This window comes from Chinchilla lanigera, unplaced genomic scaffold (assembly GCF_000276665.1).
Source record: "Chinchilla lanigera isolate Chin_1 unplaced genomic scaffold, ChiLan1.0 scaffold00013, whole genome shotgun sequence".
NCBI classification, from domain to species: domain Eukaryota; kingdom Metazoa; phylum Chordata; class Mammalia; order Rodentia; family Chinchillidae; genus Chinchilla; species Chinchilla lanigera.
This window is the reverse complement of record NW_004955414.1, coordinates 25,534,212-25,553,104: the sequence shown is the minus strand read 5'-3', so window position 1 is coordinate 25,553,104 and position 18,893 is coordinate 25,534,212. Positions and strand designations below refer to the sequence as shown.

Here is an 18,893-nt window from a genome sequence, read left to right as displayed (position 1 = left end):
TTTAGTTTTTTGAGGAATCTCCACACTGATTTCCACAGTGGTTGCACCAGTCTATGCTCCTATCAACAGTGGAGAAGGGTTCCTTTTTCCCTAGTCTCACCAGCATTTGTTATTGGTTTATTTTTTGATAATAGCCATTCCTTCTGGAGTGAAATGTAATCTCAGTGTTGTTTTAATTTGCATCTCTTTAATGACCAGTGATATTGAACATTTTTTCATATATTTATTTGTTGTTTGTACTTCATCTGAGAAGTGTGGATTCATTTCAAATGCCCATTTTTGGATGAGGGTCTTTCAATTTGGGGGGCTCTGAGTTTTTTCAGTTCTTCATCTATTCTAGATATTAGTCCTTTGTCTGAGGAACAGCTGAACAAAAATTTTTTTCCACTATGTAGCTTGTCACTTCACTCTGTTAGTGGTTTCTTTTTCTGTTCAAAAAATTTAGTAAGATGAGATCCCAGTTGAATCTTTGCTGTATTTCCTGTGCAGTTGGGGTTTTGTTGTGAAGTCTTTACCTACATGCTTGTCTTTAAGAGTTATACCTATTCTCTCTTCTAGTAGATTTAGTATTTCTGTTTTAATATTAAGATCTTTGATCCATGTTGATTTTAGTTTAGTGCATAGTGAGAGACATGGTCTAGTTTTAATCTATGACATGTGGAAAGCCATTTTTTTCCAGCACCATTTATTGAAGAGACTTTCTTTCTATTTGTTCTTACTACCCAAGCAAGGGATAGCTTTCCATTTTCTGATACTTTATTCAGTGTTTGGCCCTTTTGTTAAAGATATGGTGGCTAACTATGTTTGGACTTGTTTCTTACATCTTCTAGTCTGTTCCATTAATCTTTGGTTCTGTTTTTTGCCAGTACCATGCTGCTGTTTTTATCACATTAGCTCTGTAGCATAATTTCTGGTCAGGCATTGTGTTGCTCCCTCCCTGGCCTTTGTTGCCCAGGACTGCTTTTTGCTATTCTAGGTCTCTTCTGGTTCCAAATGAACTTTAGGATTGTTTTCTCTAACTCTGTGAGGTATGCTATCTATATTTGATTGGGATTACATTAAGTCTGTATAACAGTTTTGAGAATATGGTCATTTTCACTGTGTTGGTTCTTACTACCCAAGCAAGGGATAGCTTTCCATTTTCTGATAACTTTCTTCAGTTGTTTTTTTGGTTTTTTTTTTTTTTTTTTTTCCAGAATGCTGTAGATTTCAATGTAGAGATCTTTTACTTTCCTTGTTAGATTGATTCCTAAGTATTTCATTTATTTGGATGCTATTGTGAAAGGTATAGTTTCCCTTATTTCTCTCGTAGTGAGTTTGTTACTTGTGTACAGGAATGCTATTGATTTTTGAATGTTGACTTTGTATCCAGCTAAGCAACTACATTTCATTATTAAATCTAGAAGTCTTTTGGTGGAATTTTTGGGGTCTTCTATGTAGAGTACCATGTCATCTGCAAAATTCTTTTCTTTATTCCTTGTATTTCTTTCTCTTGTACAATTGCTCTGAATAATGTTTCTGGAATTATATCAAATAGGAATGGTGATAGTGGACATCCTTGTCTCATTCCTGATTTTAGAGTGAAGGTTATCAATCTGTGACCATTTAGGTGTATGATGTTGGCTGTTGGTTTGTCATAGAAGGCTTTTATCAGATTGAAATGAAAACTATTCCAATTTTCTGTAGGATTTATAATCATGAATGGGTGTGGAATTCTTTTTCTGCATCTTTTGATCTTTTGAGATGATCATATGGTTTTTGTCCTTGACTCTCTTGATATGCTGCATTACATTTATTGATTTGTTTATGTTGAACCATCCCTGCATCCCTGGGATGAATCTACTTGGTCATGGTATATAATGCTCTTGGTGATTTGCTGCATTCTGTTTGCCAGTATCTTATTGAGGATTTTTGCATCAATGTTTATTAGGGAGATTGACCTGTGGCTCTCTTTTTTAGTTGGATCCTTCTCTGGTTTGGGTATCAGGATAATGCCTGCTTCCAGGAATGAGTCTGGGAATATTACTTCCCTTTCAGTTTCATTAAAGAGACTGAGGAGTAATGGCATTAGATTCTCTCTACATTTCTTATAGAACTCAGCGATGTATCCATCAGAACTTGGGCATTTCTTTGTTGCTAAGCTTTTAGTTATATCATCAATTTCATTAACTGATAATGGGTTATTTAGAATCTATACCTTTTTGATTCAGCTTTGGTAATTCATAGGTATCTAGGAATCTGTCCATTTCTTCTGTGTTTTCCATCTTATTAGGACAAAGGTTCTCAAAGTAGCTATCGGTGATCTTCTGGATTTCTGTAGGACCATTGTGATTTCACTCTTTTCATTCCTAAGTGCATGGATTTGAATCTTTACTCTTTTTGATAAGGTTGGCTAAGGGCTCGCCAATTTTACTTAATCTTTCATAAAAACAGCTCTATGATTCATTTCTTTGTATTGTTTTCTGTCAGGGGCAAAGCTGTCTGTATCTCACATATCTACAACAAGTCCACTGCTTCTCATGAGTTTGGCCGGGTCCCCTGAGAAGTGTGCATAGCTTAGATGACTTGACCTACACTTGAGATAATATAGACAGTTTCCTCTCGTTCCCTGTGAAGCCACCAAAGCATGCTATTCTGATAATAGGTTAGCTATTCTTCTTATCCCAGATTCTACCCTCCACTTAAACTCTCACTGAACTTATTCATACGCTGATTGTAGAAACAAACATGCTGTAGGTGTTGGGTAGTTCTTTTCTTTCACCAGGAGAAGAGGCTCCGACTGACTTCATCATTTTGTGTCTTTATTCTTGTTTTCTTTATTCCTACTGTCCTCCCTCTGGAGTTTCAAGAGCTGCACTGGGTGCAGCAGTTTTCTTACTCTCAATTGCATTAATTTCTGCTCTACTATATTTTCCTCTTTGTATGAGCTTTGGTCTTGTCTTGCTCTTCTTTTTTAGAAGCTTGATATTCAACCTTAGGTTATTTATTTGAGCTCGTTCTGTTTCTTGCATGTGGGAATTTACTGCTGTAAATTTTCCTTATAGAACTGCTTTCATTGTGTTCCATAAGTTCTGGTATGTTGTATTGGCATTGTTTAATTGTAGAAACTGTCTAATTTCTTCTATAATTTAATCTGTGATCCATTTGTTGTTCAGGAGGATGTTATTTAATTTCCATATATTTATGTAGTTTTTGTAGTTTCTTTTGCCATTGATTTCCAATTTCATTGCACTATGGTCTGATAATATGTATAGGATAATTTCAGTTCTTTTGCATTTACTTAAGCATCTTCTATGATCTACTATGTGGGTTATTTTGAAGAATATCCCATGTGTAGCTGAGAAGAACATGTGTTCTGATAATGTGGGGTAGAACACTGGATATCTATCAGTTGCATTTGTTAAAAAATTTGGTTCAGTTCTGATATTTCTTTGTTAATTATTTGTCTAGTGGATCTGTCTATTTGTGACAATGGAGTATTGAGGTCCCCTGTTACACCTGTGTTCGTGCTTATTTGATTTTTCATGTAAGTTAATTTTTTTTATGTAGTTGGGTGTGCTGGTGTTTGGTATATATATATTTTATGATTATTATTTCTTCTTCTTGGATTATTCCCTTAATGAGGATGAAATGGCCTTCTGTGTCTCTCTTGATCAGTCTTGGCTTGAAATCTACTTTGTCTACAAATAGAATAACTACCCCTACTTTTTCCCAGCTTCCTTTCACATCGAGTATTGTTTTCTGTCCTCTGATTTTCAGTCTTTGAGTTTCTTCTTGAGTAAAATGTGTTTCTTATATGCAGCATATTGTTGGATCTTGTTTCTTGATCCATTCTGCCAATTTGTTTCTTTGACTGGTGAATTAAGACCATTTACATTGATGGTTATAACTGATACATATTGACTTATCCTTGTCATGTTATTTTTCTATGGTTGGTTCCATTTCTTTCTCCTCTGTTTAATTATTTGCCTTACCTAGGGGATTCTTCTTTCAGGGCTCATGGAGTTTTAGTCTTTGTTATCTTTTTCTAGAATATCATTTGGTACATTTTGGAGTCCTCTTTTGGTGGTCATGAATTTCTTCATGTGTTCTTTGTCATGGAAGTATCTTATATCTCCATCAATTTTTTTAAATTTTTTTTTATGTTTTATTTTAAAGAATAAAAGAAGGATAACATAATAATAGGGGGGACTTAGCAAATTACAGACAAAATGGTAGGAAATTATCAATGGTTATCGTTTTACATATTATTATCTACAAAATAGTTTCTCAGGAAAACAAATAGACAAATAATAGTAAGTTAGAGACAAAAGAGGTAGGAGATTATCAAGAGTTGTTGTGCTATACTTTGGTATCTTCAAAGTGGCTTCTAAAGAAAATAAATAGAGCTATACATGAGTGACCTATTGAAAAATCATTAACTATTCTCAATGGTTGTTGTAGGAAACACATAATAATAAACATACATTATGAAATAGGATAGGAACATTACAAACTTAGCACAGTTATGGATAGATTAGTAGGAAAATATCAATGGCTGCTGTAATATGTGGTGGTATCTTCAAAGTATCTCCATCAATTTTGAAAGATAGTTTTGTGGGGTACATCAGTTTGGGTTGGAGGTGGTTGAAATACTTCACTCTAAGCTCTCCTTGACTTGAGGATTTGTGTTGAGAAGTCTGTAATTTTGATCAGCTTTCCTTTATAAGTGATTTTTTTTTCTCTTCTCTAACAACTTTCAATATTCAGTTCTTGTGTCGAATTTCTGGATCCCTGACTGTTATATGCCTTGGGTAGGGTTCTTTTTTTATCATGGCTAATTGGAGTTCTTCATGCCTCACTTATTTGTGTGTCAAATTCTTTTTCCATGCTTGGGAAATTTTCTGCCATTATTTCTGTGAACAAGTTTTTGCATTGTTTGCACTATCTGCTGCTTTTCATCAACTCTGATCAATCTTATGTTAATCTTCTTTGCATCATCTTGCATCTATTCATAGTCCCTTGCTATTTTTAAGAAATCTTTCTTTTTGTGATGGCTAACCAAAATCCTGTCTTGTAGATCTGATATTCTGTCCTCACTTGGGTTCATTCAGTTGCATATACTTTCAGTGGAATTTTTAATCTCTTGTATATCTGATTGAATCTGTTTCATGGATTTCATTTCCCTTCTATGTTAGGCATTAATGGTTTCTATCATTTTCCTATATTTTTTAATCTGTATCTACTCTAGATTCACTAATCATGCCCTTCATGATCTCCATTATCTCTGAAGTTACCTGAGAAATTATTTCTGATTTGATTTTTTTCTAGAGCTTGGTATGAAATTATATGTGTAGAAATTATACATATATGAAATTATATGTATCTCTGAAGTTACCTGAGAAATTATTTCTGATTTGATTTTTTTCTAGCCTCATTTTGTTTGTTACTTCCACTATTACCACCTCAGAGAGTCCAGGTGAGGTGGCTTTTGAATTGTTCCACCTCATTGCACCGTGGGTTTGCCTTTCACAAGCTGGAAGTCTGGGGTTGCATCCTGCTTCCATGTCTTCTCATTTTCTTTTTCTTTTTTTTTTTTTCTTTTAAATTCCTGCCTTAGTGCTTATAAATTGTGTTTAATAGATATCTTTATTTGCTAGTTTTGAGAATCCTTAGGAAATGACTATTTCTCTGAGATATCTTCTAGATGTAGCTAGCTTTTGGGTTTTGATTCTGTTGCAAGATCCTACCTCTTCAATTTATTGGGGATGAGAAGTTGCTGCCTATTTGCCTTAGCGTGTGGTTCTTTGGCACTGGCCTGTAGTATTATTTATGATCCTCAGGTTATCTCTGTCTTGGCATACAAGGGAGAACAACTTATTAGAACAATTATGTCACCTTGGCTAAAGTAATACAATCAGAAATAACAATAGCACCAAACACAGCGTAGAAAATGGCAAACTGTGGTAACTATTACTTTGCCATCTTTAACCATATGAACAGGATTTATAGTTATATAACAAAATTGAAAACATCAGAAAATTACTTACAGTAAATACCCCCTCACTATGGCAATTTTACCCTATTTAAAGGGGGCAGGGGGGAAAATAGAGAAATAAAAAAAGAGAACAGGATTAGAAGCAAGGCTGGAAGACTAAGGAAGATTATGCAAGCTTTGGGAAACTGGTGAAGAAGACAGGAAAGAAAAAAGGAAGGAAAGAACAGAACAAAACAAACAAAAAGCTCAAAACAATGTTCTCACTTGTATAAAAACAAGAAAAACAATCAAGAAAAGGAAAAAAATAGAAAAGAAAAAGCAAAGAAAAATAGAAAAAAATGTGCACTTCAGGGCATGTCTCTGCTGTCACTGATTGACCAAGTGCCCAGACAGAGCCTGGATCTGTGTTGATTGATCCCAGAAAGCCAGCAGTAGATTTATGGCAGTAATAGATAATCCCAGCAAACCTGAGCCTTTAGTACTACTGAAGTTCATGCTGCTTCTGGTTTCTGGCTGTGAGGCTGGGACTATAGTTTCAGCCCACAACACTCCGAGTGACTCCTGCCAGCTTGAACTGGGGTCCCTGCCCTCCTGCCAACTTGAACTTGGTCGCACCCCTCCCTGACACTTGGAGCCACTAGATGGAGCCAACCCCGAAGCTGTCCTGAGTTCTGACTTCTGTTGGTCCCTTTCCAAAATGGCTACAGGCTGATCGCCCTCTCCTAAGGGATGTCTGAACCTGAATAACTCACCAGCCACTGCAGGCCACAGAGTCTACTGGTCCATTCCACTGTAGTGTTTCTCCATGGAGGCCTCTGGGGTTGCCTGTAGCCACTGTGCCTCTACAGGTTTGAGCCACCCCCTCTTCCACATTTTAGTCTCTCTCTTCACTCTCCTTGTGGATTCTAATTCTCTCTTCAGATCCTTGCTGTGTCCTGGGGACTCACTTCCTTCCTCTTCCACTCCCTCATGTTGCTATATTCCAGTGTCTGGATTCCAAATATCAGAGAGTGTTTTTCTGCTGCTTACCATTCTGTGATCTTCTCAGTTTTCATTTAGGTTTCTGCTCAGCTGTCCCCTATGCAAAGAAGCTCTCCTGACTTCCCTGTTTTAAATATCTTCTCTGTCAGTCTATCTCCCACCTTGCTTTTTCTTTCATGGCATGTTCTATGGCATGATTTTATTTTCATGTATTTGCTTATTGACTTTCTTTGTTATGGACCCTCAGCATCTTTGCATATAGTAGGTACTTAATATTTGGCTGAACAAATGATTAAATGAATTAATCACCTGAACAATATGAAATTATATCCTTTTTGGGTTTTCACTGGTGAATGCTGTAACATCCTGATAATCTTCTAGCTCTCATTAATTCTTCTCTGGCTCTTTTAGGCAATTCCTCTTCTCTGTCCTCTGTCAAAAGGTCATCATACTCATATCAAAAAACTCATTTAGGCTGGGCATGGTGGCACACGCCTGTAATCCCAGCACTTGGGAGGCTGAGGCAGGAGGATCGTTGCGAGTTCAAGACCAGCCTGGGCTACAAAGTGAGCTCACCGCTGACCTGAACTGCACAGCGAGACCCTGTCTCAAAAAGACAAAAAAAAGAAAAAAAAAGAAAAAAAAACTCATTTAGCTCGGGGCTAAATCATTAGCCGTAACCTCTCAATACTCCTATCCCAGACCTTCATTTTTCTCAAGAACACCTCAGAGTTTCATGCTAGATAACTTGGAGTCAGTGATTTGCATATATACAAAGCTCTTTTTTCTTTCTATATGGTTTCTGTTTGGTGTGTGTGTGTGTGTGTGTGTGTGTGTGTGTGTGTGTGTGTGTCTTTTTGAGACAGGGTCTCGCTATGCAGTTCAGGCTGGCCTTGAGCTCACTTTGTAGCCCAGGCTGGGCTTGAACTCACAATGAGCCTCTTGCTTCAGCCTCCCTAGTGCTGGGATTACAGGTGTGCACCACCACGCCCAGCTGGTTTCTGTTTCATCTTTTGGTTATTTTATGTGAACAACATAACTTAGGCCCTTATTACTTCAAGCCATAAGTATTATAATAATGTCTTAGTGACTTCATTTTTTTTATTCCTTTCTTTCTGTAGTGATCTGCCCTACTTCCAAAGCAATCTTTGAAAATTGATGCTTTCACATTCTTTTACTGCTCACAGTCCCACAAGACTGTTTTGTCATTTCTGAACTCATCTACTTAATTTTTAAGAACTTTCCTAATCTGTCCCCAGCTTTGTCTCCACTGCTAATCAGGTTGATCACCATTCTGACTATAAATAACTCTTTTTGCTTCAAAGTTGTCAGTATAGATGATCATGCTCTCTTAAAGTCTCTTTAATAAGTGGCTAAGGCATCTAAGTTCTGTAATGGCTTAGGATATGATAGCCACATACTCTGCTTAACCTTAACTTTATTTTAGTACTGACTCAGCTAAGATGACTGGCTATGGAAGAAAGAGGAGTAGGTTAGAACAGACAAATGATTCTTTGCTGTGATCAGCCACCAATTGGTTGAATAATGGGAGCTGAAATAAGCAACACAAGTAGAGATTAAGCTTTCACATATGCTCCATTTCAAATGTGTTTCTTTCTCTTGCATGATGTATCACCTGCAGAAAACTTACAGGATCATTGTGGCCTGAAGGGTTGTGATTCAGAGAGACGTGGTGGCAAGAAAAAGTGTCATAGGGTAGTTTGGTCCTTCCATATAGAAAAATATGCAAGTTACAGAAAAAACTTACTTTACTCTACCTACCGCACTTAATGTTCCACAATTGCCAAAGATAGATATTTACTTTGTTTGGTCTATGTAGTAATTAACTTGGAGAGAGAAATTATTTTCGAAGGTTCATATAGGAGATAATAAATGAAAGAGTCCTTTTTTTGTTTTCTATAATTTCTAAGTACTTTTGGGAGAGTGACAGAGGTCGTTACAGAAACAAATCAGGTGTAAAGGATCTGACAGTAGTTTACAAACATAGGCAAGTAGAACGTGTTTCACCATTGTCATTTATAAAGGAGTCTTGGAGTTAAGTGTGCCCCATCTACTTGAGTGTACATGTATTTGAGCAAGTTTCACTTCTGTTGTGATACAGTAGTCATTTATTGCATTTGAATGGTGACTGTGATTTCTTTCTTTGACTTTGTTAGTATTGCAGGAAGTGTAGCTGAGAGCTATGATACAGAGAGTGGGTTTGAAGATTCAGAGAACAATGACATTGCTAATTCTGTTGTGCGGTTCATTACCCGATTTATTGACAAGGTTTGTACAGAAAGTGGTGTCACTCAAGATCACATCAAGAGCCTTCATTGTATGATACCAGGTAATCATTCTGTAAATATCAGAGAATCAGAATGTTAACAAAAATTGAGTTTTTCAGCATAAGACCTTTAATGCCTATCTACCATGTGGTTTAGCCATGCTAGTTAATTATTTTCTGATTTGTTATTTTAAATATTTTTAAATTGTAGTAACATAAATAACACATATAACATAAAATTAGCCATCTGAGGATTAAGCCTCAGGGCATACCACCTCCCCAGTCCCTTTTGGTGTTTAGTTTTGTTTCTGAAATAGTATCTCACTTATTTGCCCATGCTGGCCTTGAATTTACATTCTCCTGCCTTAGCCTCCCAGTTAGCTGGGATTATAGGCATACACCACCACACCCAGCCATCTTAACCATTTTTAAGTGTACAATTCAGTGGCATTAATTATATTCACTATGTTATGCAAGCATCACCACTATTTCCAAAACCTTTTCATCACCTCAAATAGATATTTTGTAACCATTAAGTAATAACTTCTGTTTTCCCACTCCCAAGTCCCTAGAGACATATAATCTACTTTCTGTCTCCATGAATTTGCCTGTTGTAGATATTCTATATAAGTAGAACTATACAATATTTCAATTTTTGTGTCTGGTTTATTTCATTTAGCATAATGTTTTCAAGATTTAGCAGAACTTAGTGTATCCATTCATGTGTTGATGAACACTTGTGTTGTTTCTACCTTATGGGTATTGTTAATAATGTTACTATGAATATTCACATATAAGTATCTGAGTACTTGTTTTCAAGTCTTCTTTGTATATATGTAGGAGTGAAGTTTCTGGGTCATATGGTAATCCTATTTTAAAAATTTTAAAGAACTGCCAAATTTAGATTAGTTTTTAATTCTAAAATATCTGGAATTTGTTTTACACTCTTTTGTTTTGGATACTCTGACCCATCCTAGGAATTGTAGCTATGCACATTGAGACCCTAGAGGCAGTACATCGTGAGAGTAGAAGACTTCCACCTATACAGAAGGTAATTATTTTAGACTACATGCTTTCAGGGTATATAACATCTCTTCTCAGAAATAGCAACAGTAGACTATTGTACTCCAAAAAGTACTTTCTCCTAACCTTTATAAATGCAGTTTTAATGGTACATTAAACTTCAGGAGAGTTTGTTGTGTAGACTCTTATAAAAAGGAGCTTGAAATGGGAACAGTATCCTTTCTTGGATTCAACAAAAGAGCAATAACAACCTCTTGTTGAGTTTACTTTTATAGACAGGGCATAAATTATGAATAATTGCAACTTCCAAGCCCAACCCAAGATTTTATGTCCTGCCTACTTCCAAAACAAAAATAAGACAGTAACCATAAAAGCACTAGATTCTTGAATCTGGCCATACATTACATGTGGCTGGAAACTCTTAAAAAAATTTGTCCTGAACCCTGCCTCAGCCTCCTGAATCAGAATACCCTGTGACCTGGCTTAGAAATGTGTATATTTCCCCTCCAAAAAAAAAAAATCTGTATTATTCTTCTCCCCATTGTCCTTTCCCTGGTACCTACGGCCTTGCATATACCAAGGCATGCATTCTACCACTGAGCCACATCCTCAGCTCTTGGAAATCTTTAACACACCTCTCAGATGATTATTTTGCTGCTAATATGTGGACTAGGGTTCAAGACCCTTTTGTCTATAAAACAAGCTATTAAGAATAAATTCAAATGAAAATTCAGAAGCCAGATACATAGGAAAAATAATTCTATTAGAAACTTAAGTCAGTGGTCATTATACTTGGGCTTTACATTTAGCTCTAAGCTTCCTAGAGCCAGCAAAAAAAAAAAAATACTGCTGATTTATATGATTTTTATTGTTAATAAAAATATATTAGATCTTCAGGAAAACTGTATTTTTCTTCCTTGCCCTAGTCTCTTCAGAGGAATATATGATACGGTTCTTTGTGGAAAGGATTCTGAGTTAGGAATTTTCAAGATGTATAAAGTATAAATGTTTATTACTTGGTCAAGAAGGACGGAAAAACTCATCCATTTTTTTCAGCTTTACAGATGTAATAATGTTCTTCATATAAAATTCAAGCATAAAAAAATAAAATAAAATAAAATAAAATAAAATTCAAGCATAAAAGAAATATACATTGTGCAAAGTGAAAAGCTCCCCTGCCAGTCCTCCCTACCCATAACACCCTCATGAACAAGTTGGTCTTATTCTTACCTCTTTTTTTTTTTTTCCAAAAATGAGATCATAATGTACATACCAGTTTGTAATTTGCTTTTTAACTTTGCAGTATGTTGTAGGCATCTATTTATGTTAATACTACAGATCTATGACATTTTTGTAAAGGTTGGAAAATAGTGCACTGAGTGGAAATTTTAGACATCTACGTATTTCCCAATGATATTACTAGGGTTTTTTTCAAAATAATTTTACTGTTAACAAACAGTGCTGCAAAGAACCTTTTCAAATTTGGATGCAGGAACTTGATTTCTTGCTCTTCTCAAATTTGTTTTGTCATTTGGCTACCTGAGAAGTCTAGCTTATGGTTTTTAGGTCTATAAATGAAAAGATAACTTTGGTCTAAATGTTAGAAACCCTGCAAGAGTTGTGTTTAAGAAACTTTCTCTGTTGTTAGCCCAAGATTCTAAGACCTGCTCTACTGCCAGGAGAAGAAATTGTATGTGAAGGTCTTCGAGTCCTGCTAGATCCTGATGGCAGAGAAGAAGCCACTGGAGGTCTTCTTGGAGGCCCTCAGCTCCTACCAGCAGAAGGAGCTTTGTTCCTTACCACATACAGAATTCTCTTCAGAGGGATGCCTCATGACCAGCTAGGTATGGTAATATAGCATCAGAACGTGGACATCTGTGTAGCACATAAAGTTTTTATTCAGTCTGTGTGTAGTGATTGCAGGTGATTTCAAATCCAGAATAAGCTTTTGGCCACACAGGTATTTGGGTGGTTAGGGGATACTTTTGCTAGTGATAATTTATGTCATAGATTTTTATTTGAAAAACAAGAATTGTATTCTAATCAATAATCAAGAATTTATTTGCTGAAACAATTATAATTGCATTAGGCAATATCACAGTATCTAGCTCCATACTCTGTTGATTTGCCTCAGCTTTCTGAGTCCTACAGTTAACTGTAGAGCTAGGGCCTTCCAGACATATGATTCTTTTTATGAAAGGGTAGACTAAGCATCACAAGATTGTATAGCACTAATAAACTAATTTACCTCTTATCCCGTTTCAGCTAATCCTGCTTCCTCCTTAACAAACAACTTGTCTTTCACTAAACTTGTAATTTCTGCTTTTATTTTGTACTACTCTATATAGCCTTCTCTATTAGAAAAGAATAGCATTCTGTATCCACAACTAATCTGCATTATCTTCTTTAAATTAATCTCTCTGTATAAAATATCTTGTTGGTTGGAAAAATACATAAAATCTGGGGCAAAAACTATTAAGTCAAAAATTCAAGAAGTTCCTGTTTAGATTGCTAGTGACAAGTCATGACAGCACAAGTCACCTTACTTCTCTAGAGTTCATTTTTCTTTTTATAAAATTAGGAAAATGGGCTTTTATTGGGGATAATTCAGTGGTTCTCAGCCTTGGCTGCATATTTGAATTATCTGGGAAACTTTTATAAAAGTGCCAATTTCAAGGCTGGGGATATAGCTCAGTGGCACAGTGCCTGTCTGGCAAACTTGTACCAAAAAAAAGGTGCCAATTTCTAGGCCCAACCCTCAACAATTGAATTACATAACTTTGGTCTAAGGAATAGGGAGACCCAAGCATCTGTATATTTCTTAAAACCCACAAGTGATTTTGATGAATACTGAGGATTGAGAAGTATTGGGCTAAATGATCACTAAAGTTCCTTCTTCCTCTGAAATTATTAATTCAATAGTATTTGATAAGTATGCACTATGTGGATTGGGGTTAATGTGTTGGCATATGAATTTGGAAGGATACAATTCAACCTATATAATAATATGTACTATCTGATTTATCCAGCAATATTATGAGATACATTCATTCCTCATTTATCTCTGAAATTTCCCCTCCTTTAAATTTTGACAGTTACATTATTCCTAAATTGGATAGGCTTAAGGTAGTTTTAGTATATTGGTTGTAAAAGATTGTTTACCCTATAGTAAGCGAAAGCTCATAAAATTCAGTAAAGATAAATTCATAGGAATAGTGATTCTCATTTTTGAAAAGTAAAAAACATGGAGGAAAATTTCTCAACCCCCTTGGTGTATTGCTGTGCATAAATTACATTTGTATTTAAAAGCCAGTTTTAAAAGAAACCATATATATAGTACAGATTGAGTTTCCCTTACCCAAAATGCTTGAAACCAAAAGTGTTTCAGATCTTGGAATTTTTACATTTTGGAAGATTTACATATACTTTACTGCTTGAGCATCCTTAATCCAAAACCCCAAATCCACAGTGCTGCAAAATCCAAAACTTTTTGAGCAACAGCCTGGATTTCAGATTTTCAGATTAGAGATCCTTAACCTGCATCTTTTTTTTCATAGGATTTTTATGAGATTAATGGCAAGAAATACACATTTTGGACATATAAACATGAGATAATTGTGTGGTCATTTAAATTGTTACAATTTATTTCTTTTAAAGAAAACAGGGCCGGGGATGTAGCTCAGTGGCACAAGTACCTGCCTGGCAAGCACAAAGTCCTGAGTTTGAGTGCCGGTACCAAAAAAAGAAAAGAAATTAAATAAGAAAATAAAGCCAGGCTTAGCATGAATTCTCATATTCTTCCCTTGTTTTTTTTCCTTTCAAATTTTAAGTTAGCGTCACATTTTAGAAAAGGTATTTTTGTCATAGGAAAATCTTTTTATTTTTTTTTGGATTTCTAGTTTAAAATCTCTCCTTTAATAATATACAGATATCTGATAGTCTTACATGTGTTATATAAGCATAAATTGCCTAGTACATCCTAGAACTTAAATCCTCTATACATCCTGACTTTGCTTAGCCTGTGGGTATGAGCTTTATACAGGAAGATAGTCAGAATTAGTCAGGTTAAGGATAGACATCCATGGAATGAGGAGTTCTGATGATAATCAGTGGATAAATATATAAGATAAACCTAGTTCAAATCTTACCCCTTCTAGTTTACTGTCTATGAGGCCTTATTTATTGTGGCTTGTTATGTTACCTATTCCACTGCCAAGAATGCCTTCCTTCTCCCCTTTTCAAATCCGAATTCTACCATCTCTTCAAAGCTCACCTCTCCCACTTCATCTGGGAATCATTCTCTATTCATCTAGCATATAGAGATCCTCTCCTTTTCTGAAATGCTCAATTCCTTGAATATTCTCCAAAGCTAATCACACATTATTATATTCTGCCTTTGCCTCTCGTCCTGTGGGGAAGTGGAAGCCCAAGGGAGGCTAGGCTGTGTGTGTGCTGCTACTTTTCTAGACTTATCTTCATAACCTGAGGTGGTTGATATTTTTTCATTCAATCTTTAATATTTGCATTCCTAAAAATCTTGGGCTTAAGTCTAGTCCTGTCTTTTGAAGACATATATACACAGTGCAGCCACTTTTACCACATACAGAAGCAAATTGTTTTAATATTTATTTTTATTAGTATATGTTTGCAGTACATGATGATTGCATTCATCATGGGGAGTTCAAACATAACACATACTAATTTTTTTCTGTTCTTTCCCCAGCCCTCCTGCCATCTCTTGGCCTCCTTGCATTCTGCAAAAGGTCTTTCTTTCCACAGAAACAAACCTTAAAACCTGTTCTTTTGCTTTGTCTTTATTTTAAATATCTTGGATATCTTTTCAGTATTTGAGGATACCTTTTTGTCTGCATAAAGTTTACCCTTAAGGTCAGATTGCCTTAAGACAGGTGATCTTGTGTGGTATGCAGTAAGTTGTGGAGGGAAAAAGAATAAAGGCAGGCAGGTTGTGGCAGTTCCTTTCATTCTGGGAAGGAATTATATCTCAGGAGTCAATTGCCATGCAGTAAAATTAATGAGTGGGATTTTGGAATCATGGCATTTTCTCTTACTACATCCATAGGTATTGTCCTCTGCAGAAGTATTTCTTCATCAGAGACTCTAGAGTTACATAGTGCTGTTACTGACTGTGTCCTGTCTTCCTGCAGTTGGTGAACAGACAATTGTGCGAAGCTTCCCCATTGCCTCTATCACCAAGGAGAAGAAGATCACAATACAGAACCAGCTACAACAAAACATGCAAGAGGGATTGCAGATTACATCAGCATCTTTTCAGGTATAGGTTGAGGATCATTGGCCTATAATGCTTGAAACCAGAAGTATTTCAGATTAAAAGTTTTTCAGATTTTGAAATATTTCCATAGACTTTACCAACTGTGTGTCCCTAATTCAAAAATGTAAAATCCAAATAACTCCAAAATCTAAAACTTTTGAGCACTGAAGTTTTGGATTTCAGAGTATTTGTTGGATTTCAGATATGATCAACCCATATTGATAAGGGAAAGCCCTCCCCTATTCAAAAGTTTTCTATAAATCTAATGATTTGGTGACTACTTTCTGCAGTCATGGAATCAGAAGTTAGAAGATGAGGATCATAGTGTCTAGGAGGATAATCTTCAGCTGAGTAAACTCATAGTTTTGGATTTAATCCTTCAGTTTATGAGCTCCTTACCCAATTTAGAGTACCAGTGGCTTGTCTGTCAGTATTTAGAAACTCAGACACATAGTGGCTCTTGTTCTTGGCCAAGTTAAATTTTAGTTCCTTTGTAATAAAGCCTTTTAGATAAAAAGAAGCTCTCTTCCCATCTGCTTCAAAAACAAATACTGCCTGGTACCGGAAAAAAACCAAAAAGAGAAAAAAACCAGAAACAAATACTGTATGGCTTGCCTGTGGAAGAGGTAAAATCCTTAAGTACATTGAGGACTTACGTCCTTTGGTACTAATCAAGTAGCCCTTGATAAATTGAGAGTTTTTTCCAGAGAGTTCGGAACATAGCAGAACTTGTAAAATTACTGATGCAAACCAGACTATGAAAGAAGCAACCTTTTCTTAATTCATAGTCTATAACATGTTGCTTTTCCTATTCTTCATCTCTTGTCTCTGACGTCTGAGTTCCAAAAATATCAGTTCTTGCCTCATTCTTTCTAGTCAAGGAGCCCTCCCTCGTATTCCTATGCTAATTTTATTAAATGTGAGGTTAGTGCTCTTTAGATTCCAGACCCTCACACATCCTGTCAGCAGAGTATTGGCTACTTAGGGATTTCTTCACTGATCTAAATGCCAAATGACCTCTACATTCAAATATTGTCTGTCTATACTGGTTAGGATTCTAGTCAACCTGATAGTTTTTCTTCCTAGAATCATTGTGTCTCTGGCTAAGAAGTGACCTTATTAGTCCAAATTCCTTATCTACAACCAACAGGTGAGAAATGAAAGGGCATGTGTCTTGGTTACTTTTCTCTCATTGCTGAGACAAAACACTCATCTCCCAACATTATGGAAGGAAAGGTTTATTTAACTTACAGTTTGTGGAGGTTTCAGTCCATACTTGGCTGGCTCCGAGACAGAAGACAGCAAAGCAACAAGAGCAAACGGGGGAATGGCAGCCGAACAGCAATGCAGCCAGAGCAAATGGGCAGAATGGCGCCAAGCAGCTTCTTTCCCTGTCTTACATTGTAAACAGGCTACCCCCACCTAAGGGGCATGTAGCTGTCACATAATTTCCATGCCCTCCTCTTCCACAGGCTCAGAATGTATACGAAGTAAGCACCCTGGCTTCCTGCTGAGTCACTTAGCCAAACCTCTAGACTCCCCAGGTTGACACAGTGTATCAGCCATGACAGCATGCTCGCCACATCAACTACATGTTAATTCCTGGTCCCATCATAGCAAAGACAGTCATCACAGAAAAAAGCTCAACTTCAAGACTGTGATTGTTTCTTGCCAACTAACCATCTATGGCAAGTGAACCTTTTTGAACCTCACTTTTTTTCACTTTTAAAATTTTAAGCCCATCAACTGAGGAATGGATAAAAAAGATGCAGTATTTCTATACCGTGGAGTATTACTCAGCTATAAATAAATGACAAACTCAAGGCTTTTATAAGTAAATGGATGCAAATAGAAATGATACTCATAAGTGAAATAAATCAGACCCACACGTGTGGGCATCGTGTTGTCTCCCTAGTGTAAGAACATGAAAGGGTAAGTGGAACCCAAAATGTACAATAGATGTTGGGAAAGGGAAAGAAATTGCTCAAAAAAGGAAACAATGGGGATTAGGAAAAAGAGAAAAGGAAGGAAAGAAGGAAGGGGGGAAAAAAAAAAAATATATATATATATATATACACAGAAGGATAGCTGGGATAACTGTACTGCTGATGTCTAATGGTTTATTGAAAGGAACAGTTAATGCTGTTGGGCACAGTGGCACACGCCTGTAATCCCAGCACTCTGGAGGCTGAGGCAGAAGGATCATTGGGAGTTCGAGACCAGCCTAGGCTACAAAGTGAGCTCAAGGCCAGCCTGAACTGTATAGTGAGACCCTGTCTCAAAAAAAAGAAATTTCGGGATCATTTAATGCTTTATTTTTTTTTTTACCAATTTTACATGCTTATATCTAGTAATTTGAACAACTAATTTGAAGACAATATGCAATATAACAACCATTGTTGAATTCCTATCATCTTGTTTGGTGAAACTCTGTATCATTTATAATTTTTTTTTATTTTTTATTGTCTTTAATGATTTGATTAATCTTGCATTCTTACATCTGATAATCTGACCAACTTCAGTGACGATAATAATATGTAATTTAACAACCACTGTTAATCCCTATCATTTTGTCCTGAAACCCGGTGTCATTCTTACTGTTGTTGCTTTGTTTTGTTTTTGTCTATGTTGTTGGCATTTTGCTTTTGTTCTTTTTTAATTCTCTTTCAAATAAAAACATAGAATAAATAAAATTTTAAAAAATTTCATTGCATGTTATCCAAAGTCCCTACATTCTCCAAGATCTTTCCATTTAGTATTGTAATTTTTTTAACTATTTTTTTTAATTTTAAAGAGAGTAGTACATGAGAAACAAACAAAAAAATAGAACAGTAGCAGCATACCAGTATCACAAACATAAACAAATCAAAGCAAGAACATTCAAAGTGATACAGGGTCTCAAGGCAAATTAATACAAATCAACACTGGTTGTTACCTTGCATATTGCTATCCTCAACTACATTGCTCAGATTATCAGATGTAAGAAGGAAAGATTGCTCAAACCATTAAAGAGAATAAAGTAATTCTTCAATAAAACATTAGCGATAATACAGAGTTTCACTAGACAAGATGGTAGGAAAATCATTGTAATTCCATTGTATATTGTTACCTTCAAATCAGTTGCTCAGACCACCAGACAGAAGCATGCAAAGTCAATCAGAACATAAAACATTGTGAGCATTAACTATTCATTTCAATACACCATCAGACAACAGCAATACAGTCATCGCAGTTATTCATATATATATTTATATTTTGCCTGCCTTCTTTTTTCTTCTTTCCCTCATCCCAGTTGTTCCTTCTTTTGAGCAATTTCTTTCCCTTTCCTATCATCT

General features: G+C 35.9%; 1 protein-coding gene across 1 annotated transcript in view; it reads left to right on the top strand.

The window, feature by feature from the left end:
• The window catches only part of Sbf2 (SET binding factor 2), a gene marked incomplete at its 5' end in the record, with an annotated part of 381,407 nt that overhangs the window by 292,264 nt on the left and 70,250 nt on the right, over positions 1–18,893 (top strand). Inside the window, 4 exon segments of the mRNA XM_013511938.1 lie at positions 9,136–9,308; positions 10,223–10,296; positions 11,917–12,112; positions 15,434–15,561. Of these exon segments, the coding sequence (XP_013367392.1) occupies positions 9,136–9,308; positions 10,223–10,296; positions 11,917–12,112; positions 15,434–15,561 (571 nt within the window).